General features: G+C 47.0%; 1 protein-coding gene across 4 annotated transcripts in view; it reads right to left on the bottom strand.

Annotated features, from left to right (window-relative positions):
* LOC135921458 (acetylcholinesterase-like) overlaps window positions 1–23,622 on the bottom strand; it is a 45,691-nt gene that overhangs the window by 9,481 nt on the left and 12,588 nt on the right. The window contains exons 1-3 of one of the 4 annotated variants that reach the window (XM_065455818.2): window positions 18,679–18,809; window positions 6,125–6,426; window positions 2,417–3,630 (exon numbers count right to left, since the gene is read on the bottom strand). In XM_065455818.2, coding sequence (XP_065311890.1) covers window positions 2,417–3,630; window positions 6,125–6,385 — 1,475 coding nt within the window. In that variant the 5' untranslated portion in view covers window positions 6,386–6,426; window positions 18,679–18,809. Of the gene's footprint in view, window positions 1–2,416; window positions 3,631–6,124; window positions 6,427–16,540; window positions 16,685–16,750; window positions 17,459–18,678; window positions 18,810–23,622 lie in introns of those variants that run through there. The other 3 variants (XM_070527832.1, XM_065455820.2, XM_065455819.1) reach the window with 3 other exon arrangements.

The following is a 23,622-nucleotide window of genomic DNA, read 5'->3' as shown; positions in this document are numbered from 1 at the left end:
CACAGGATAATTGATTTAACAGCGCGATGACGAAGCAATGTGGCACGGGCGCAGAAATACAAATAAGAAGAAAATAGCAGTCATATCTTGACAGGTTCGCCTAGTGAGCGGCCTGGCAAGCTACTGCTTATGAGTTCATCATCATCATAAGCCTGGTTACGCCCACTGCAGGACAAAGGCCTCTCCCATGCTTCCCCAACTACCTCGGTCATGTACTAGTTGTGGCCATGTCGTCCCTGCAAACTTCTCAATATCGTCTACCCAGCTAACTTTCTGCCGCCCTCTGCTACGCTTCCCTTCCTTTGGAATCCAGTCCGTAACCCTTAATGACGATCGGTTAGCTTCCCTCCTCATTTCATATCCTGCCCATGCCCATTTCTTTTTCTTGATTTCAACTAAGATGTCATTAACCCGCGTTTGTTCCCTCACCCACTCTTCGCTTTTCTTATCCCTTAACGTTATACCCATCATTCTGCTTTCCATAGCTCGTTGGGTCGTCCTCAATTTAAGTAGAACCCTTTTCGTAAGCCTCCAGGTTTGTGCCCCTTATGTCAGTACTGGTAAGACACAGCTGCTATACACTTTTCTCTTGTGGGATAATGTCAACCTGTTGTTCATGACCTGAGAATGCCTGCCAAACGCACTGCAGGCCATGCTTATTCTTCTGATTACTTCAGTCTCATGATCGGGATCTGCGGTCACCGCCTGCCCTAAGTAGATGTATTGCCTTACCACTTCCAGTGCCTCGCTACCTATCGTAAACTGCTGTTCTCTTCCGAGACTGTTAAACATTACTTTAATGTTCTGCAGATTAATTTTTACACCCACCTGTCCGCTTAGCCTATCCAGGTCAGTGAGCACGCATTGCAATTGGTGCCCTGAGTTACTAAACAAGGCAATATGATCAGCGAATCGGAAGGGTCTAAGGTATTCTCCATTAAATCTTATCCCCAATTCTTCCCAATCCAAGTCTCTGGATACTTCCTGTAAATACGCTATGAATAGCATTGGAGAGATCGTATATGCCTGCCTGACGCCTTTCTTTGAGCTGATGGTATAGCGCGAAAGAAAAAAAGACAAGAACTCGACGAATGAGAGAGCCACAAAGAAAACAATAAGATAGGAGAAGAATGGTTTGGAATGGGAACAAAAAGAAAGGTGTTGGCCAGCATTGCGGGCCCTCTAGTAAAGACATTGGCTTCGGAGCTTGTAGCCTTCTATTCGGATAACGCCCTTTTTCGTAGGAGGTTCCTTACCCCTGTTCACAAATGCATCTTATGTGGAAGACCGCGCTTGACTTGATTTCAATGATCCCTGTCGTGAAGGCACCAAAAGAAACGCAATGAGCGTCGTGGTCAAGTTCACACCGGGCGTCGTTTATTTCAAGTCAAGCATGAGCTTCCAGTTAAGATACATTTCTGAATACGGGGGTAAGTCCCGCTTGCCTGCTTTTAAAAATGTAGCTTCCGAGCGACATCAGAAGCGGTCGCCACAGTGACGGCGGCAGAGGTGAATTCGAACGTCCTCAACATTATCTACAGCACCACTACTAGAGCCCAGGCAGCGTTCCACTGCTTTTGGCAACACAGTAGTGGTCCCGTTGTGTTTTGGTGCACACTTATTATTTTGGTTTGTGTGCACCTTTAGGACTATCTCGTTTAATTGCATCAGGTTTTTGTAAACATTGTTTAATATAATGTCATCTTTGCCGCAGCAAATGCACCGGACTGCATCGGTACCGATATCCTTTTCAAGGACTATTCATGAGAACATTCAAAGCCGCTAAGTCAAAGGTATCATCTGGATGTTTTCAATGTCATTTCTGCTTGGTCACAGTAAGGGATATAATGCTGTGCTGCAAGCCTTGAACATATATTTCTTATTTACAGCTGTTATTCTTGAGACGAATACGGCTCGGTATTTATCTCGCGTTGTCACGAAGAATCATATACAGTCCCGCACCGTAGAAATTGGAAGCAGATGTTTTTTTTTTTCTAGTACAGTAGATGTTCTTGGATGAGCTTGCACCTATGCATCAGTTTAGGAAGGAGTTCCATTTGGTTAGCCTCGCAGACTAGTCATCGAGTGGACTTGATGTGAATAAGGCTTTCTGACATAGGAGCACCGCTTAATTTTCATGACTTCCTGGAAAAATTTGCCGCACCTCTTGCTACCGCACCTCTTTTTATGCTTCTACATTCTCAGTTTTCATGTATTTAATACCAAAATGTATAACTTTATCATCCTGTATTATACGCTGGGACTTCTCTCTATATACGGCTTTACTATGTCAATTTATTTAAAACACAAATAAAACACATTTACAAGTACTGTTACTACCACTACGACATTGCTGACATACGCCACGAAGCTACATATACTGAAAATGGGAACCCTAAGATAACGCTTCACTCACCCTGTCTCAGCCAAGGTCTTCAGCGCCGTAAGCACAACTTCAGACACATCAGCATCTTCAGCATCGAAGCGGTCCTGGTCAATAAGAGGCACACCGAAGATGTAGTTCATGTCGAAAGCGTGCGGCGTCCCCATCCAAGAAGGAAGAGGGTTCTTTGATGACTTATGGCCAAAGACGTACGAGTACACGTTCTGACCACGCTCAGCATGTTTCTCTGCCGTGAAGTGCATCGGGCAGACGAATGCAGAGTCAGAAATGTAGTCAACATAGCCGCGCCTCAAAGACGCTTTGTCCTGGGCATCAGCTGTGTACTTTTCCAGCATCTCCGGAAAGTCCATCTTTAGCCATGAAAATATGCCCTCGTGCAGGGAGTGCTTAAACATTTTGTCTTCCAAACCTTCCACGTCGTCCGGCAGGAGCTCGCTTCTAAGAGGATACATGAGCGCTAGCACTCCTTCGTCCTCGGTGACTCCAAGGACGATGTCGGCGGCATTGAAGAATCCCTTGCTGATGGCCACGGTAGGCACCTTCGGCAGGAATTCATTGTGGTAGGTTGGCAAGAACGTAAATATCTTGGGCGCCAGCGCTTCGCTTGCCGCCAGTAGGATTTCATCGGCGCTCTTTGTTCTCAAGCAGTCGATCACAGCCTCAGGGTTGGAAGCCAAGCTACGATCTCCACCCGAACAGCCTACAACTGCGGCAACAATATCACCTTTGATGATACTCTCGTGTGCGCCATCAAAGAAATCTAGAGTGTGCATAGTTCCGCTCATCATGTACACCCTTTGGAAAAGACCGCGGCTCATGGGAGACAGCACGTGCGCGTGGGCACTCATTCCTCCAGCACTTTCTCCAAATATAGTCACTCTAGACGGGTCTCCACCAAACTCGCGGATGTTCTCTTGGATCCACTTGAGAGCCAAGTTCTGATCTAAAAGACCCATGTTTCCAGGCGCTTCTGGGCTGTTGGCGTCCAGGAAACCCAGAAGTCCAAGGCGGTAATTAATCGAGACCACAACGAGGCCAGTCTTGGCAGCAAGGGCTGCCCCGGTGTAGTTGCCGTAGCTCGCGCAGCCCTGCGTAAAACCGCCTCCGTGAATCCACACAACTACTGGCGCAACGTCTTCGTCGCGTGCAACGTGGCTCCAGACGTTCAGGTGCAAGCAGTCTTCTGTATATTCAATCTCACCGGCCAAGAAGTTGCTCAACACAACCTGCAAAGAGAGACAGTAGCCATATACGGATTAATTTTGGGGGACGCACTAAAAACGTAGCTACTATTAGCGACGTACCACATACCATGACAATGCGGCACTATGCCCCGAACACCGGCAGTAACGTACCTAACCGAATACCACGCACGAAAATTCACGCATTGCCTCAGCGTGGTTTTTCGGCCAGCTTTTTATTAAAGTTTAGTTTTGCCACCCAAACATTTAGGCATTGAGCAATAATAGGCTCAAACGCAAAGTTCCCAAATTGTGCAAATAGCCCCCCTGCGTCTTATTCAAGAATTCATGTAGCATTCTGATTTTCATAGAGTTACGAGGATTAATTAACAGGCTGATTGACTAGCGATATGTAGGAGGGCGAATAGTTTTAGACAAAAGAGTTACAAAAGAGCCATACTGAGAAACGATTAAATCTGTTCTAATTCTAACACAACGCTATCGTGGTGCTGCACTGTGCAACGTGTCATATCTGAAACAACAACGAGGTGTGCCTGATAACCAGGAGCATTAATCGGCCCACAGTTTTAGTGTTCACACTTCGAGTTCTATTCTTTTTAATTTGTTTTGTGCATACTGCCACAACACCATGGTAAAAACAGCGAAATATAGATGTTTGACTTGATAACTTATTCGTGTACTGTACACTGAAACTTTTTAAGATCGCACGACTTACGGAAGCATTCAAATCTGTAGCTGTAGTTTCTGTAGCTACTGGCAGGCGGCGAAACGAGCTTATCCTTGCTAGAGTTACTGTGTGCATGCATAGTCACTACGAAAGCAGCATTGCGTGCAGGTACGGCGATCTTGCTGCCGACGCAGGTTTATTAGGTAGCGAATTGACTTCTCTTGAAACCCGCCATGGTTGCTCAGTGGCTATTGTGTTGGGCTGCTGAAAACGAGGTCGCGGGATCGAATACCGGCCACGGCGGCCACATTTCGATGTAGGCGAAAACAGCCATGTGCTTAGAGTTAGGTGTACGTTAAAGAATTCAGTTGATCAAAATTTCCGGACTCCTCCACTACGGCGTGCGTCATAATAAGGAAGTGGTTTTGGCGCGTAAAACACCAAGACTTATCTCCTCTTGAATGCAGGAGACGGCGCGGCTCAGCGGCCAAGTGCGCTTGCTAGTTCATTCCGCGCGGTTCGCAGCAACAACATTTACACGTCAAAGAAATAAGGGCGACACGAAGAAACAACGAGTTTAGACAACATTCATTCTATATGTTGTTCACTGCGAGTCACTATTGGCAGAAATTTTTTTTTGTATATTTAAGAAAACTAGATAAAGTAGGTTCTACAAATCACTCGCTGCACCTCGTTTATGACACAACGCTTTGAAAGATTAAAAAACAAAGTAAACTGCGCGAACTGCCGTTTCGGATAAAACAAGTGCTGCAAATTATCTGTGCTACTTGAAGGGACACTAAAGTGAAAAATTATTTCTTCTGCATCAGTAAATTACCTTTCTACAACACCAAAAACACCACTCATACAACGATAACACGTTTGGTAAGCCAGAAAAAGCGCAAGAACGAAATACGGGTAGTGACGCCTACTTAAGTTTCCGCACAGGGTGGCTGTGACGTAATGAATTTTTATGGCATCTTCTAGGGCCTGCTAAATATATATAGCGGTACAGATAGACCACATTGTGTTCTAATGGAACCAAATATTAAACATGGCATGTTTCGGGAACCTTTACTCAGCCAACGCGGCCCAAATGCTGTGTATGTCGTCTTCGCAGTCCTTGTCTTTCGCACTGTACGTTATTTTTGATCGCGAAAACACATTCTGGAATCCCTGACGTCACGCTGACGTACCGGCGCTGGGGTTTCGGCGCGAAAATCAAATACTGTTACTTGGGCCTTCATTTTCTCATCTTATAATCAAACTATTTTTTTTCTTTAAATGACTGCCTGCAGGGTTCTGAAAGAATCCTTCATTAGTCTAAACTGATTTATTGTTTCGCTTTAGTGTCCCTTTAAGGAGAATTCCCTCCGATCGAAATGGGTCAGGCGTAATAGAAGCTGGATATGGCACCAAATTTTCATACTTGGTAGTTCAGCGGACCACGCCGAACTGTATAAACTCTATTGTGCTGCACTGCTACATCTGTAAGGTGAGACAATATATATATATATATATATATATATATATATATATATATATATATATATATATATATATATATATATATATATATACACACACACACGCGGACATTGGCCTCATACGGTTCAGTTTTTTCACCGCCTAAACAGCTGTTCAGCTGTTACATAGCGCTGGAGGAGTCATGTATGTCCTCAATGTTATCACCGATTCTTGTCTACAAATATCACCAGTGAGATTTATACTGACTCTATATTATCAGATTTCGTGCTTGACAGAACAGAAGTGATCACCATTGGTAGAAGCCTCCGCGCTTCAGTTTAGATAAGTAGGCTGATGGAGATGGCGGAAAGAGGGTGTTTGTACCTGCGGGCAGGCGGTCCTCCTGCTCGTTGCATCCAGGATTCCGTCCCAAGGCTTCGCTGGCTGGGGCGGGAGGAATCGAAGCCGGCCCACGGGTGGCTGCGCGAATGGGATACCACGGTACTCTTCGACTTTTCGCCCCAACAGCTCCAGCCGGTTTCCTCCGACTCTCCCTAGGCGAGTCGCTCTCTCCACATCGTACGCCCGGCCGCAGCTTGCCGCCGCAGCCAACAACAGACACACGTAACACCGTTTCACCCACATTTCGCCGAAGGTGCGTTCTTTATGGAGTGCGCCGTGGACACCTGCAATAGTGAGGAACGCAAAACGCTCAGTACCTCAACCTAAAATTTCGTGCCACCGTCTAGAGCACTCATATCCACAAGAACTGATTATGCATGAAAAACCTTCCTTCTTCTACTTAAGTACTCTTGTGAAACTGCTTTTCGTCTCATTTGCATGGACTATGTTTCGAAAAAGGGGCTATAACTGACACGAAACACAACCTCGCCGATTATTTGTGCAATCGCAGTCAACGAAAATGTAAATGCACCATTTCCAAAATCAATCAAATGTCATTATGCATGCCTATTTTTAACGAAAACACGTTAGTGGTTCACTGTATATCGGAACTGTCTAGGCCGATCGACAATTGATTTTGGCAATCCCATAAGCTATTGTACGAGGCTGAAATTCTATCGATGCATATTAGTACTCGCGCTAAGCTACTGCAAGTAATGAATACTTCACCACCAAGAATTGCAAATATCATCAGCGACACAAGACAGCTATACAGTTATCTCTCCTGCATCCCAGAGGGAAATTCAATGCAACTATTAGGCCAGACGCTCATCTGTTGCAAATTGCAAAAAATTCGCAACTATTCTAAACATGTGTTTCGGAACACGATTTTCGTATCGAGAGTACGCCGCCTACACCTCCTTATCTGTGCAAGAGATGTTGCCGTGTGAAAATCATCATTTTCAGTCTGACGTCACTCGTTTTATCGTAGTATATTTGTGCAGGGGCAAGCATGACCGAGCTAAGGGCAGCCACGTGGCTATGGAATGTTCAGAACCCATCCATACTTCGCTATATACCCCTGCGTTCTGTTCGGGCACCTTTTCTATTTTTACTAATTGTCAATTGTATAATCATAGGGTTGAAGCCCTCCTCCTTGTTTATGCGAAGATTTCAAAATATTTTGGTCAGTTGCCCATGCCAGCGATTGCGCTGTTTGCAGGCAGACGTCGTCACATTCATATAATGATGTGTTTACTTCAGCAAAAACAAATGTATCATTGTACATGTAGAAGACACAGACACTTCTGTTTGTTTAAACCACTGAAAACGTTGCTTTGCCTGAGGTGCTATAACGTAAAACTGTTCCAAAATTTTCTATTCCAAGGCCGCTATAACGCAGAACTATTCCAATATCTTCTTATTTCTGTCTGTTGACGTCAAATTTGCGTAACCGACGACTAAAGCATAGAGCGGTGACCTGCAGGGTTACCTTAACCGACTAATCAAACGCTCTCCTCGTTAATAGGAGGTCACTTTTGGTTACTTTAAAAACGAATAACATTGCCTAAAGTGAGTGGCTTGTCTTATCTGATTGGCTGACAAGAGCCGAGGAGCGCGCCTAAGTGGAGAGGGTTTCGATGGGGCAGAGCCAGTGCACTGAAAATCGATAACCGGATGAAGAGGTTGGTGCTGACGTCTGCAATTGGTTCGCTTCCCCTTACTTAGCTTGGGGTGGCTAGTCGAAAATCGCGGCGGCATGCAATGGAAGGTTAAGAATGCCGCTAAAACGTATCCTCAGGTAAGAAGAGTATGCAGAGCGCGGTCGTAAACGTGCCGAAAGTGCTTGAAAACCTTACATGGCCACGCAGAAAGGTTAATTGTACGCTAATAAACGCATGCCGTCCGGCAGGTGCGAGTAGCCAGTGCCTGAGCGGTCGGCGGCAGCCATCTTTTATTCCTTTAGGAATGGGGCAACCTGCGCCTCTTAAGAAAGAAAATCAGTTTTGTTCGGCGTATTAATGCATCTGTAACACGTACACGTCACTTTGACGTGGTGAGTTTTTGTGGTTAGGTTGCGTCGCGTGACAGGCAGGTGAAGTGGGTGCAGCCCGAAAAGTTTTGACCAATAGCCTAGGGTTAATGGCAAAAAGGCGTCGAATCAGAAATAACTATTTATATTTTGCTCAGTCAAATCATGCACAATCACTGTGTACACGTCATATCAAAGGGGAAACTATCGCGGTTTTCATGACGTCGTGTGACAGACCAGTGGGGTGGTCCAAAAAGGTTTTCGACCAATCGCGAAGGGCTGATCCATTCTAGGTCATTTTTAAGCTTCCGTTGCATGCCGCCGCGATTGTCGACGAGCGACCACAAGCTAAGTAATAGAAAGCGGACCAATCACAGACGCCGGCACCACCCTCTTCATCCGGTTATCGATATTCAGTGCAGCGGCTCGGCCCCATCAAATCCCACTCCACGTGAGCATGCTCCTCGCCTCTTGTGAGCCAATTAGATAAGGCAAGCCGCTCAGTGAGGGCAATGCTATTCGTTTTTCAAGCAAACAAAAGTGACCTCCTGTGAACGAGGGGAGGATTTGATTGGTTTGTTAAGACAACCCTGTGGGTGATCGCCCGATATTTGCGTCGGCGCTTACGCAAATTTGACGTCACGAGATTGGAATAAAAACATATTGGAATAGTTGTACGTTAAACGGCCCCTGGCGAACGATTTCAACGAAGAGCACGCTGTGCGCTCTGAGATTCCCAGGCGCTATTTGTTGGCTGTCTAGTGATTTTAGAAACTGTGATTCTTTACTGAATTATGCACTATTCTCTGTGGGCCAAACCTGGAATATGCCTTGGTTCGTGTAACAACGTTCGCAATATGACTTAGTGGCACTATTGAGACGGCGCATAAAGAATTCTTGCCAACGCGCACCATATTTACTACCATGCCGACAGCTCTATCTCGCAGCCTAAAGACAAGCGCAATGGTTCCACGCTAAAATCGCGGCGCGTTAAAGCAGACCTTGGAATTTTTTCACGTGCTTATGATGAAAAAATTCGTTACATAGACCTTCCCGAAATTCGCGTTACAGTTCCGCGGGAAATATCGCAGCCTCAGAATTATTTTTGTTGTATCCTCATGTGATAGCAACTTAGGTTAATCTGACTTCTTGGAGCATCAAAAGCGACAATTTCCCAGACAGAGTATTGCAACTAACGTATGTATAGCCACAGGACAAAGGCTGTTACCGCTAATAAAAAGAGTGCCCCTTGCACATCGGCAAGAAGAGAGATATTGCCCTAAAAATTTCAAAAGAGAGGCAATTATATGATTCCATATAATCAAAGACAATCTCTCAAAATATCAACACATCTAAGAAGTTTCCGACACAAACAAAGCTCGTATATCTACGCATTGATTTGAATGTTATAGGTAGTTTAAGGAAAATTAACCACTTGTCGGCAGAATGATGAACACTGTGTTTTGACTACCACCTTTAGATGTTTATGATTCTTTGTTTATGCTTTGCACATGTTCGTGTGCGCTCCTAAGATATTTTCAATGGCCTCTTATACTAGCATTCCGACTCTCGTATGCGCCCGTGCCCTGTAAATATACACAATGGTCATCAGTGCTTGTTAGGATTACAGTTTGTCTGCCTTGAAGCGAGGAGTACCCGGTGCCACACAAACGCGCCAACGTCTACGGTAATATCACGTAATTTGGAAACATAAAAAGAGCAACCGGCCATTTCTTTAAAACTGTATTACACAAATCAGCAATTCCTTTAAAAATGAATTATTGTCGTAGCGTTACAAAAAAAGTCGCTGTTTCGCCACAGAAACGAAGGATTCATGACGATAGCAAATCATGAAACAGCATACGGGGTAAGGTTAGCTGTTTCGTCAGCTGAACTGGCGTGAACATTCGCTCACTCACTAAATAACGAGCACGGTTTGCCACACGCACAGATATCAACACACTTCACGCGTTCACCGCGGATACCTACTGCTGGTATGCTGGCACGGCGAGGAGCGGTAGCAGATGGGAGCCACTTCTCATACGTCCTGTTTCACCTTTCAATACTAACTAGGCGCCTGGGACCCCAGCGCACATGAAGCCGTGAGGCAGGCACGTACCCAGGATTTTTTTTCGGGGAGGGGCCACCACCACCACCACCACCATAATCATCATCATCATCATCATCATCATCATCATCCTGTTTTATGTCCACTGCAGGACGAAGGCCTCTCCCTGCGATCTCCAATTACCCCTGTCCTGCGCCAACCGATTCCAACTAGCGCCTGCGAATTTCCTAGTTTCATCGCTCCACCTAGTGTTTTGTCGTCCTCGATTGCGTTTCCCTTCTCTTGGTACCCATTCTGTAACCTTAATGGTCCAACGGTTATCTAACCAGCGCATTACATGATCTGCCCAGCTACATTGTTTCCTCTTGATGTCAATTATAATATCGTCTATACCCGTTCGCTCTCTGATCAAAACCACTCTGTTTCTCTCTTAACGTTATGCCTAGCAATCTTCGTTCGATCGCGCTTTGCGTGGTCCTTAACTTGCTCTCAAGTATCTGCCCCATATGCACTGGCAAAATGCACTGGGAAATGCACTGGCAAATGCATTGGCACTGGCAAATGCATTGGCACTGGACATATTGCACTGGCAAAATGCACTGATTGCACACCTTACTTTTCAATAATAATGGTAAGCTTCCAGTCAGGAGCTGGCAATGCCTGCCGTATGTGATCCAACCTATTGTTATCATTCTGTGAATTTCCTTCTCATGATCAGGGTCCCCTCTTATTAATTGACCTAGGTAAACGTACTCTTTCACAGTCTCTAGTGGCCGACTGGCCATCCTGATCTCTTGTTCCTTTGCCCGGCTATTTATCATTATCTTCATCTTCTGCATAATAATATTCAACCCCACTCTTACACTCTCTCTGTTAAGGTCTCCAATCATTTGTTGTAAATCGTCTGCATTGTTGTTGAACACAACAATGTCATAGGCAAACCGAAGGTTGCTGAGATATGTGCCGTCGATCTTTACTCCTAAGCCTTCCGAGTTTAATAGCTTGAATTCTTCTAAGCACGCAGAAAACAGCTTTGGAGAAATTGTCTCCCTGTCTGGCCCCTTTCTCTATAGGTATCTCCCTGCTTTTCTTGTGTAGAATTAAGGTAGCTGTAGAACCTCTGTAGATATTCTAACGCGAAAGACGAGTCAGTAAGACGAGAAACTATTTACAGATTATATTTACAACAACGGTTGCAGCGCTGACCGGTTACATTCACAGCGCGAGCCCAATTCGTTCTTCCTCCTCTTTTCTGGAGTGATGGCGCCTACGCGCCTCGTTCAAACAAACAAATACCTCACGCATGTAGCAATATTTTCCAAGCTTTTTACGTAAGCGTTCTGTACTCCTTGATTACGTAGTGCCTCTACGATTGCTGGTATCTCTACTGAATCAAATGCCTTTTCGTAATCTATATAAGCCACATAGAGAGGCTTATTGTACTCTGCACATTTCGCGATAACCTGATTGATGACATGGATGTGATCCATTGTAAAGTATCTCTTCCTGAAGCCAGCATGTTGCCTTGGTTGACAGAATCCAGTGTTAACCTTATTCTATTGGAGATTATTTTGGTAAATATTTTATATAATACTGGGAGCAAGCTAATGGTCCCATAATTGTTCAATTCTTTAACGTCTCCTTTTTTGTGGATTAGTATAATGTCTGCATTCTTCCAGTTTTCTGGGACCCTTGCAGTCGATAGACACTTCGTATAAAGAGCCGCCAGTTTTTCAAGCATTATGTCTCCTCCATCTTTGGTTAAATCGACTGTTATTCCACCTTATCCTCCCTCTCTTCATCGTTTCATGTCTTGCAGGGGGCCCTTCTGACCTGATCGCTAGTTATAGGAGAGTTTCTGTATCCTGTTCATTACTGTTTCTAAGTGAACAATCGTGACTCCTCTGGGTACTGTATACAGGTCAGCTTAGAATTTTTGCGCTGCTTTTTCCGCATCATCAGCAATCTCGATCTTCGAGATTGCTGATGATGTTTTCCTTCTTGACTTTTAGTGCATACATCATGGTTTGTCCTATGCCAGGTTTCTTTTTTACTGATTTCAGGCTGCGTTCATTTTTTACGGCTTTTTCAGTCTTTCTCGTGTTATAGTTTCGAATATCAGTTATTTTCGCCTTGTTGATCAGTTTTGACAGTTCCGCGAATTGCGTAACTCTGTGCGGCCGCTAGTCCCATACAACCACGTAGAGCGCAGGACTCTGCGATTCTAGATGTACTGCGCTCACTGCAAAAGGTTAGAAAAACGCCCACATAAGCACAGCAGAGAAGTGGCTACGTGAGGCGGTTCGGCCGATAACTGTAGAAGCGTCATTCAAAACACGTAATTGTTCTCCGCTTCCGGCGGCGTTTTCTCTACTTCCTTTTTAAATAAAAAGATGTTGATCCATAAATACTCTCATTAACAACGGTTAACTTTTTTATTATTCGCTTTTGCTTGCAGTTTGGTTGTTGCCTTGGCTCTCTCCCTTAGTAGATCGCTTAATTTCTCAACCCCTTGCGATTTTCGTTTCCAGTTGCCAATTTTGCACGAAAAGTGCTATGCAGTTAGGGAAAAACAGACGAGGTAACGGGCGACAGTCATCTTGCTTATGGGTTTAAGGGTTATTGCAGGGTTCCATGATGGACGCTCTTTCACATTATTCCCCACCTTATCTAACCCATATCACGTGTATATGGTTCCGGGCATCTGCCAGCGTTGCGGCGAGCCGTAACTCAAGGAAACAATGAAGCAAAGGGATAAGTTAAACGCAATTGGTGTTTTCTTCGGCCGCAACTCGTTCCATGAGAGTACAGACCAGCTGAGTAACAGCCGCATCCCTCTCCTGGTCCCAGGATCAGCCTAAACAAAGAAGGTTGAACTAACATAAGCAACATGCAGCTATGCGCGTGATGGTTGAATAGATGGTGACAACTGAACGCACCTCGACTTAATCGCGTGGGTGTGGAAATCTACGAGAAAACGGTCCTTCACAATACAAGAGATGCCGATAACTACCGCCATCTAAAAGGAGTGAAAAAGGCAGCATAATGTTGACCGATGAACCGCTGCGAAGTCTCAACATTGATCTGGCGGCGCTTTAGGAATGTGTGAGGAGTGGTGGCGTGGGTGGGGAGGGGGGGGGGGGGGTATGCCACTTGATTTCGGGGGGGGCCCGGGCCCCCCCCGGGCCCCCCCTTGGGTACGTGCCTGCCGTGAGGTATTTCGGCTCGTCTAGTCTTCGGACCCGTCGCTGATCACCTCCTAGAACCCACACGGCTGCGCTCAGTGAAACCATGTGAAGCCGCGGCCGCAGAAAAAGCGGAGACATACGCTACGCTAACCCCCCCTCCCCCCCCAACCCCATTCCTAGCGTGCGTACGCTTCCCCGCCCCCCTCCCCCTTACGCGCGCCACAAGTCAGCGCTCACTCTCCCCGCAGTCCTCGGTTGTGCGCGCTATACAGACACCGGTGCGACAAGCCACCATCCTTTTCTGCTCCCCCTCGCATGCTTTCTCTCACATCTACAGCATACGGTGTGCGGCCGCGATGTTGTCGTACTTGGACTTTGAACGGGACAGGGAAACGCCGACAGTTTGCCAGGACTGTCCATACAATTGCTCTCGCAATCAAAGCATATATCGATATAATGTATTGAAAAGAAGCCCAAGTTTAGGTTGTAATAAAGTGCCTGTTTTCGAAGAAAGATGCTTTTTGGAACTATAGCAAATCAAGTATCCGCCGATGTAACTTACTTTCTGTAGCATTGCACTGCTAAGCACAAGGTCGTAGGTTCATTGCCGAACCCGACGGCCGCATTCAGAAGGGGCCAGAATGAAAAAAAAAAGCGTGTACCGCGCACTGTGTGCAGGATAAAGAACCCCGGGTGCTCAAAATGTATTTGCACAACCTCACTATGGCGTGCCTCATGGTCAAATTGTGGTTCGTGCACGTAAAAGACGAGAAATATTAAAGAAAGTTGGGTTGAATAATGTTACTGTCATCCCTTTGATATATGTTGACTAAATTTATAATATGGCAGAAAATGTAGAATTCGTTTGCTCCAGTAGGAGGAGAATTCATTGCCTTTCCAACCATCTATGTTACTCGAGCCATTCGAAGAATAAACATGGTATTTCAATAGACTCGTGTGCAAGTTAGGTCCTGGACTTACAGTTCAGCTACTTTCTGGGAACTACCTTATATATTGTTGAAACCATTGCTTTCACTTTAGGTTGATTGTTAGCTTCTTATTTATCAAACCACTAGGTATTTACATAGATTCCGTAAAGCCCATTATTGCGCAAAATATAAAAAGAAATGGATCTCTTTCATCTGACTTATTTCAATTCAGAATTGTGCCTAATGCAAGGCAAAATGCAAGTACTTTCTCAAATGCACCATGCGCGCACTATGAATTGAGGGGCTAATGTTATATCCTGCGCAGTTGTTCTTTCTTTCTTTATTAGAACATAAAACGTACCAATCAAACATTTTATCAGCCCGCCAATGCAATGACGACTTATTCAACCACTCTGTGAAACATACGGACACCCGTGATATGATGCCTAGATACAGACGTAAATATTGCCAAAGGAGCGACAACTATACGCTTAGAGCAAAGGAGCAACTGAAAATTCACAACTATAGTTATCTGATTACGCACATGCACATATTTGTAAATGTTTGCGCCCGTGCCTCTCTTGCCGGATATGGCCGTTGTACTATCCAGGCGCCAGAAGAACAAGTGCACTACAATAGCTCGTTGAGATATCCCTTATCGCTCTCTGTGGTCAAAGTCTCGAGTCAACCGACAGAAAAGAAAGGGTAAACACACTCGAGCAAGCAAATCACGTGGCAGTGCTTTGAACTTTCAATGTGTTTTCAAAGCACGAAAATAGCATGAACTCACTGTAAGAAACAACGATACTGGATCCGCTACAGGACATGTTGAAACGTCCTATTGTTGTACAGGACATGTTGAAACGTCCTATTCAAAGAAAATTCACGGGTTCTTACTAACGCAAGCCTAAGACAATAGCCTTGTTGTTATCAAGGGCAACTTATTATCACTGTTTTCTTCGTCCGACCTTGGCACAAGGGCAAATATCTCTGCTTCTATCACAAAAGCCGTTCCCATTTCTTAAAATACCTAGTTTCCTGGCAAGTCCATCGTCCTCGGCACACGCCAGCGAGTACAGTGGTATAGTACTCACTGCATCCACAACATGGATTAGTATGGTTGGTTCACAACAGAAATTTCTGTATAGATCTTTCTGCCAAATAAATAAATACGTAAAATCAGCGCTCAAGCACTCCGTACGGATGGTTAACCAGCGAAGCTGAAACGTGCGGCCCCAGCGCTTATCACTGCGTTAATCCTGACGGTTCATTAAACGACGGCTTGCTAGGCTGTCGCATCCTCTGCACGCAGTTAGTGCTTGCGCTCGGCTGCACGAGCATGTTCTTGTGCCCGCGCTGTAGCACCGGCACGGCGTAGACGAGCTCGTTCCCCGTTCCGCTTGCTGCGCTGCTGATCGGAAGCTGCCAGCTTTTCAGAAGTCGATATGGCACGTGGCCTACCCATTTCGTGGCCGGAAAGAAACTCCTGCGCGCGCGCTCGGCTGCGACAGAGAGCAACGACGTCACTACTGCAGTGCTAATCTAACACCCCGTAGATACCACAAGGCCTTTTCACTCCGGTCAATGACGTCATGTTACCTGAGTCGACTGCGACGGAATCTAACGGGGATGCTCCCGAGTAGGCAACAGTGATTTTGACGTCACCGCTTTCATCACACCAGCCTTGTTAACGGGAACTTCGGACCAGGTAGCATGACATCATGGATCGGAGTAAACAGGCGCTGTGGTGTTGGCTAATCGCGCGCCTCGCTTCCTCTTTTTTATTTTTTTTTTTCGCGCATGCGCATGGGGTTGCGCAGGAGGAATTTTCGCAGTACAGGCGACCGACAGACGGACGGACGAATCGACTACCCATATCAGCTAGGCTGTAAAAAGTTGCAGTAACGTTTCACTTCGTGAACTCGTGCGATGCGCAAGCGTATGGTTGCTCTAGCGCACACGACGCTATCGGCCCTCGGTGCGCCTAGACGCCTACGCTGTCCGCACCGCTGATCGTATTCAAGACAGGGCTCCTGAGGTCGCCACAAACACAGTAGCCGCCGGTGTAGAATGCCCCGTTGTAAACATTCGATTAATATCTAAATTACCTACATGGTCGCACAAGTAAACATTCACACTTCCCACTGGATGGCAGAGGACACTCCCTGTCAAAACGCTTACGTCAGGAATCCCGGTAGCAGCAGCGAGCGAAGTGGCCCTTGCTCTTCCCTCGCTTCAACGGTAGCTGCCTATTGCTTCAACGCGAACTGAGCGGTCAGAATACAGCGCACGCAGACCTGTCGGCCCACCTAGACTGTGCACCCAAAGCATATCGCTTTCAAGATGAAGCCCGCGTGACCGCGCGCGACCGATGTACAACGACTCCCTTACCTCCCTGCCCTGCTCCGGTGACATGCGTGCGAGGGAATACGGCGCGCTTCCTCCCCTTGTGCACGCTGGATGGAGCCGCCATCGTCGGCTCGCGGCTGCAGACTTTGTCTCGCACGAACGGCGTACGGGGCGCGAGGATGATAACGGGACGCGACGAACTCTGTACGCGATCAACTCTGGCGCGAAGGCGCGTGCACCCTGCCCAAGCGAATAATCGCGAAACGTTTTGGAAGGGTCTCGCACGTGGCATCGCGTAGGCAAGTCCCCCACTTCCTGGCAAGTCCTGGCAACGAAACCAAGTCCTGGCAACGTCAGTGAGGTAAAATGGGACGTTGCGAAGCTTGTGCATATCATCCCAAGGCTTAGACTCACTGAGGCGCTCATAATTCTCCAGCCAGTCATCAACGTCGTCACTACGAAGGCCACCGAACATGGTGGGATCGCGCTGCCGCGTGCTGATGGACCATGAAGGAACGGCTGGTGGGGCAGAGACGGTGACGCCGGAGGCTCCTGGAGGATCTTCTTGGAGCATCCTGGGGAAAAGGCGGAGCAAGCGGCTGCCTGAACGAAGCTCCAGGGAAACTCGAAGGCGCAGAGGACCAAGGGATGGAAAGCAGCCTCTACCACTTGCGAGACAGCTGTTAAGCCTCAACGGTTTATTTCGCAGCTGGTGCGCTGAAGACAATGACGTTGGCCATGATGATGAATATATACAGATGAAGAAGATGAAGGGGTAAAATAATGCTCACAGCATATATAATTATTCGCGCTCAAAATGAGTCGAACATGATTACCCATTTGAAATGCACAAGTTTCCACCCTCTCAAGCCACGCACACGAAGTTTGAGCAAATGTAGATACTGTTCACCGAAACTTAAGCCGGGCGCCGTCGAGCTTGTGCGCCCGCTACCGGCGGTCCTGAACTGAAATGTAAGCAGTTAGGTTGAAGGAAACTGCTTTTCTTGTCCATTTGTGGCCTTAGCAATTTGAAATCAACTGCACTTCACTTCGCACGGCGCGTACACAATAAGCAGCAAGCGGCGACATAGAGCAGTGCCAACATCTGCACGTCACCGTACCCGTAAGCTGCCGGTCGCATTCGACACGCAGATGGGTGGGTCTGTGCCTGTTATTATGCTGACATATTTCTCAATACTATAGATTCGCTGTTTACCTCTGCGTAAAACGCGAAACAAGAGACGGTGCATTCGGTATACAGCAGCATAGATGACCGTCTCACTCATTTATACCAACGGTGTCAATGATGGCAACCGCGTTTTCGCGAGAGAACAACACGGACTATAAATGAGCGCATATGCGAGCACAGTTTTCTCTAATAATGCTTTACGGCACGCGCAAACTTTAAGTATGATGGCGTTAAGGAAAATTCACAGTAATAAATTAACAGCCTCTAATACCTGGATTACTATTGTCGTTGTTTAAGTGGTTCCGCCGCTCATATTGAGTCGTCTCAGGGTGGAACAACACGATGCATATGCGCAGATATGTATGCTTTGCTAGGTTTTGGGAATATTTCATATCAGCGATGCGTCTTTCCAGAATATTTGACGCTAACAACGATTTGTGGCTGTAGATGTCGATGGAAACAAGTGCACCGCTTTGATAAATCCGACGCGGAAGACGGTGCTCAAAGACTTCTGGAATATGTGAAATGTGTAAATAATGCGTGAAAAGACTACAAAAAGCTTGCTCCAAGTGCAAAAATTCCCGACAACCAACTCCAAGGCAGCCGTATCGGCACACGTAACTCAGCGTGCCTTCATCGGCCGCACTGTGTGCACAAGAGCGCACTCAGGGCAGCTCACCCAGTAGTAGGCGAGTGCTACATGGCTTCCAGGAATGAAATGCCGTCCCGGAGGAGCAATCAACAGTGATTAGCGATCCACGAAACGCGCAACCGCACTCACCGTGGGCGGAGGTACACAAATCAACCGGGCAATGCCGCGGCACCCTTCCAAAACGCTTCCAGCGGCGTGCGGCAGCACCAGAAAATGAGAAGTGCGCTTTGCCACAGCAGGTCAACCCAGGGCGGCTCCGCCTGCCTACAGTTACCAACACATTCCCATAGGTGGCGCTACATTGTCGTGCGCGGCGCGTGCCGTTTTGTACTTTCCCCGGTGCACGAATCTCTTGACCTCCAGGCACCTTCCTCGTTCTCTTGCTTCTTGGCTTCAGATGGAGACTATCGGTTTGAACAGTTGGCCAGTTACGCTTACGCGTGAAAGAGCAACAAATTCGTGCACGAATGGCGACGCAGCACGTGAACATCTAGTATGCCAAAAAGATACGTCCTCACAAAGCGGAGAAACGCGTTGACGTCTTTTGTGCTGACGACGGTTTTAGGCAGTGCCTCCGGATTCTCTGCTACGACAAGGGACAATTGTTCGCCGATTCTAACACAGCCGAGAGCGTTTGGGTGCACACTGTATTGTGGGCAGGCACAGAAAAGATGCCTGATCGTCACCTCACACCGCAGTTGTCAAAAGCAGGCTGTAGGGTAGTACAGATGTGAAGACAGCGCACTGCCCATGTTACGAAGAACCATTCTGTCTGTGTCTTAGAAACCCCAAGCATGTCTGTATCAAACAATCCGAGAATGCGGACACCTCTTGCAATCATCAGCCAAGTGCCTTTTTCCCTGCCTTCCTACGTACCTGCCACCATCATAGCATCGTTCACACGCCTATTTATTCGGCGTGTATGTCACTTGCCACAGCAGAATGCGATGCGTAATACCTCCCCTGTTTTTCAGCACTCAATGCGCATGGGAATCATTTCAGGCCTACTCTATAAATATGAGGAAGTTAAATGACATATGCATCATAGTCCTGTTGAAAAAGTGCTCCAACCAGGAATTCCATCGTCGCACCTACAGATCCCAAGCCCGGCTCATTTCCGCTACGCCACGCCAGCAGACGAGCCTGAACGGATAATTTGCCATGTCAAAATCGAGATGCAGTTTTAGTTTCACAGAGAGACGTCTCGCACATGTAGACATGGTAGATGCGCTATCGCCCTGCAACTAAAGCTTAAGCCTGTACCCCAAAGAAAAATTTGGTGTCCGTATTCAATAGTGTGCTCTGAAGTGCCGTAACATCTATTTTCACTTGCGATTTGTATTTTTACTTCGAAAAATGTCCTAAATGAACTGCCGACCCGGGACGCTGGACGGGCTGTTACTGCTGATTTCGATAGCCGCTTCTTGTTCTTCCCGCGAGGGATATGCTACGTTTTCTAAGTTCAGTGATGCCTTTCAGTCTGCACGTCTGTCTAGTCGTATATCTTCGTCAGAGAAGCGCAGGCTGTAGCGCTGGGAGCCTTCGGCGATAGCACATATACCTGCGTTTATGACGCGTCACATCGGCGCATATCGCTACTTTTGCTCGCACTGTAGACATGAAAAATAATGATTTATTTAAAAACACCGACGCGAAATCTGAAATATAGAGTGATTGATCCTTGTTAGACTTCTTGATTTCTGAGCCAAGACGCACCGATAGCGTGCAGACGGACTCGGCGGATACGCTAGGCCTAAACTTCACTGGGGACCAATCTCGGCACGGGCAGCTGGCGAAAGCTAATATGTGTGTATTTGAGCCTCAGAACTCTTTTTAGTACACTAGGGAAAGTGGAAGCGACCAAATCGCCTCAGCTTTGTTATCGGTGCGATAATATCAGTCAGCGGTAGGCTTCGAACTCTGGGTCCGTTCGACCGCGTCTGAAGGACTTCTGGATTTCATGTCCACTCAACAACACTGCGACAACGGCACCTTCCAGTCATATGTTACGTGCGAACTGCTAAAAAACGTGGCGTGCTCTGCGTTTGCGTGGTTTCGTTCAAGAATTTAGCTATCCGCCTTGTCAAAAAAGAAAATGCAAAAAATGAAAGTGATCTTTGGTGTCAAATGAGCACGAATAAACAAGTCAGCTCACACACCTTCATTCCATGCTGCGACACGAAATAGAGTTTTATGACCCCAAGATATAGCGTTATTCAAGACAAGAGGCTAGTATCAAGCGATGGAACTGTATAAAGCATTTAATATTCAGCAGCGCTCCTCCTTGAGTAATGGAACCAGAGCGGCAAAAACACAATCAGCGCAGTTTCCAGTGCGAACCAGCGCCTGTACGGCACAAACAAGTGCGCCCTAGCGTCATGGCAGTGGAACCAGCGTCTCTTCCAGTGCGACCCAGCTCTTATCAAGCGTTCTCACTGGTGCCCCAGGCAGTGTCAGCGAGCGCCAGCGTACCCAGTGCGATCCAGTGCCAAAAACGCACTGGTTTCACAATGGAAGGCACTGGAAGACGCTGCTTTTCGCGATAGGCATTTCCGAGGTTTTTTTACTATCAGGCAACAGCGTCGTTAAAAATACACTTATTCATGAAGGCGAAAATCACACTAATCGAAATTAGAAAAACCAAAGTAATATATGGAAGCGCGCATTGGGGTTTCTATCGCATATGCAGGTAAATCACAAATAGATCCAGAAAACACTACGCAAAACTGCGCGTTATCAGCCGCGTCATATTGTCACGTGGTGGTGACGTTAACAACACAGTATCAATACTGTGAAAGACAAAACTAACTTTTATTGGGCGAACCTGTGCCCACAAAACAGGCTACACTTATAGCACAACGATAGCGGCGAACACGGTCGGCGATCGTCGAAAATGTGATCAGCGGGTCAAGCGCGTCGGCTTTTATAGATCAGTCGTGGAATGTTCGAGATTAACCGATGGGACCCGCGTGCCTTCCACAAAGTTCTGCACTATTCGCGCCGCGCATACATGCATTCAGATTACACAAGTTGCGGTGAAAGACAGTGGAGGGAACCATCGATATTATTGCAGGCGCGTCCTGCGCTGCACGATAACATTTGTTAGGCGGCCAAACGTGGTCGCCCGATAAAGATAAGTACACGTGTCAATATCTATTTGCTGGCATGCAGTGACTGCATCACTTGGGGTGGGAACACATCGAACGCCGCCGCACATTTCTGGCACACACCACTCAAATGCGACAAATGCACGCTGCAGAAATGTGAAGTTTTTTTTTTTTTTTCGTGCAATCTTCGTGGGTCACGCAATGTACAGAGAAGGCACGGACGACATGAGCGCGATCCGCGCATGGTAAGCACACCGCCACGAAAGCAAGGTGCGCAACACATAAACGTCGCCTTTGCCTCACGAGTAAAATTAAAAATCATCGTATATTTGTTGCTGCGCGACGGGCACAGTTAGAAAACGCACAGAAACATCACACACTGCACACGTGTACTTCCGAGGTTGTGTCGACAATTCCTGGGCTACATTTAAACGACCCGCAGGAAGTTACTTCAATGAGAAACGAAGTGATGGCGCAGGTACTGTAGGTAACAGCTGCGCATAACGTCATTTAGGGCTTTAAGACAACTGACCGAAGCTGAAATCGTTAAAATCACACCCCAGCGATAGCTCTCTCGGGGTAAATTGTTCAGATCTTGGGGGGCACCCTTTGGTGACTGCATGCGGCATAAGCGGTTCAAGAGCAAGAATATTGCATGTAATTATTTCTGCCCTAAACTATAGCACACAATATGAACATCTCAATGTTTCTTGTCTCGTAACATATGTATGCAGTTCGGCCCGATATGGCACAAAACCTGCTGCAGTGGTTATTATTCTATGAAACACGGTGGCCACAACGGCCGCACTATTATACAGACGGCGCTGGCGGCGCCGGTATTTTCGCATTCTACGTGACCGGTAGAATACGAAGGTACGGCGTGTTGTTATTAGAGTGTTTTAGTTTAGGGGACGGAAGCGGCTTGCGTACGCAAGAGCTAGGGGCGACAGTAGTGCGCATGCGCAGACACAGACGTATGAGTCTACGCATGCGCAGTACCGTTGCCCTTAGTGCTTAAGCCGCTTGCGTCCCCTGACCTAAAACTCTCCATTGCTCCGCTTCAATCGGTAGAGCGGGCTGCTTTGATACGTTTGTTTGATCGTGTGTTATAGACGAGCGCACGCCAAGTTTCGCCCGAGACGCCAGCGCTCGTTTCTCCCCTGGCGGCACGGTTTCCAATCCCCCGGGGGTTTGCTTCCGCCGGTTCCCTTCGCTCGCGCTGAGCCAGAGGAGGCCAGGCTGAGCGCGCGCTGCACGCGAGAAGGCTTTCTCGCGCGCGCTGCACGCGAGAAGGTGTAGGTTTCCGTCGCCGCTTCCCTTCGCGGTCGCGCCCGCGTTCAGTTCGCGCTGCGCGCGAAACGTCTCTTGTTTGCGACGGCGCCTCTTCGGATGACCGGAAATTATTATTGTGTTGTTAACTGTCACGACAGCAATGTAAACATGAAAAGGTTGATGCCACCAGTGAAATTATACCGATTCACAAGAAAATGGTACGAAAGAAGCAGACGACAGACATGGATTACTGCGGTGCGCCGAGCGAAGTAAACATCTGGCAAACGAAGCGAGATCGTTTATTGATCACTCCTGAGTGTATGACGGTTTCTATATCTAACCCACGTGAAATTAATAATTACTCGGTGCATAATCCTTTTATTCATACAAAAACTTTAAGTTCAACGAGTGCTTGTCCTGTCTTCTTTCTCGTGTTTCGTTTGTGTGTGCGCTGTCTAAGAATGGAAACCACGTCTGTTGTATGCGCTAGCAGTGGCCAAAGTTCACGCGTGCCGAGAAATTGAATATGTGCATGATGCATTGAACATGACCGGAGTTCGTTCCCGCTTCACCATCGCACCGATCGATCGGGTTACTGGACGATACACACCCGCGTCTTGGTCGCGCCGGCATTGCTGAAGCAGGAATGATTAATAATACTTTCAACTTCCGTCTCTTGAGTACTGTTAAAAAA

This window comes from Dermacentor albipictus, chromosome 10 (genome assembly GCF_038994185.2).
Source record: "Dermacentor albipictus isolate Rhodes 1998 colony chromosome 10, USDA_Dalb.pri_finalv2, whole genome shotgun sequence".
Lineage (NCBI taxonomy): Eukaryota > Metazoa > Arthropoda > Arachnida > Ixodida > Ixodidae > Dermacentor > Dermacentor albipictus.
This window is presented reverse-complemented; position numbering and strand designations above follow the sequence as displayed.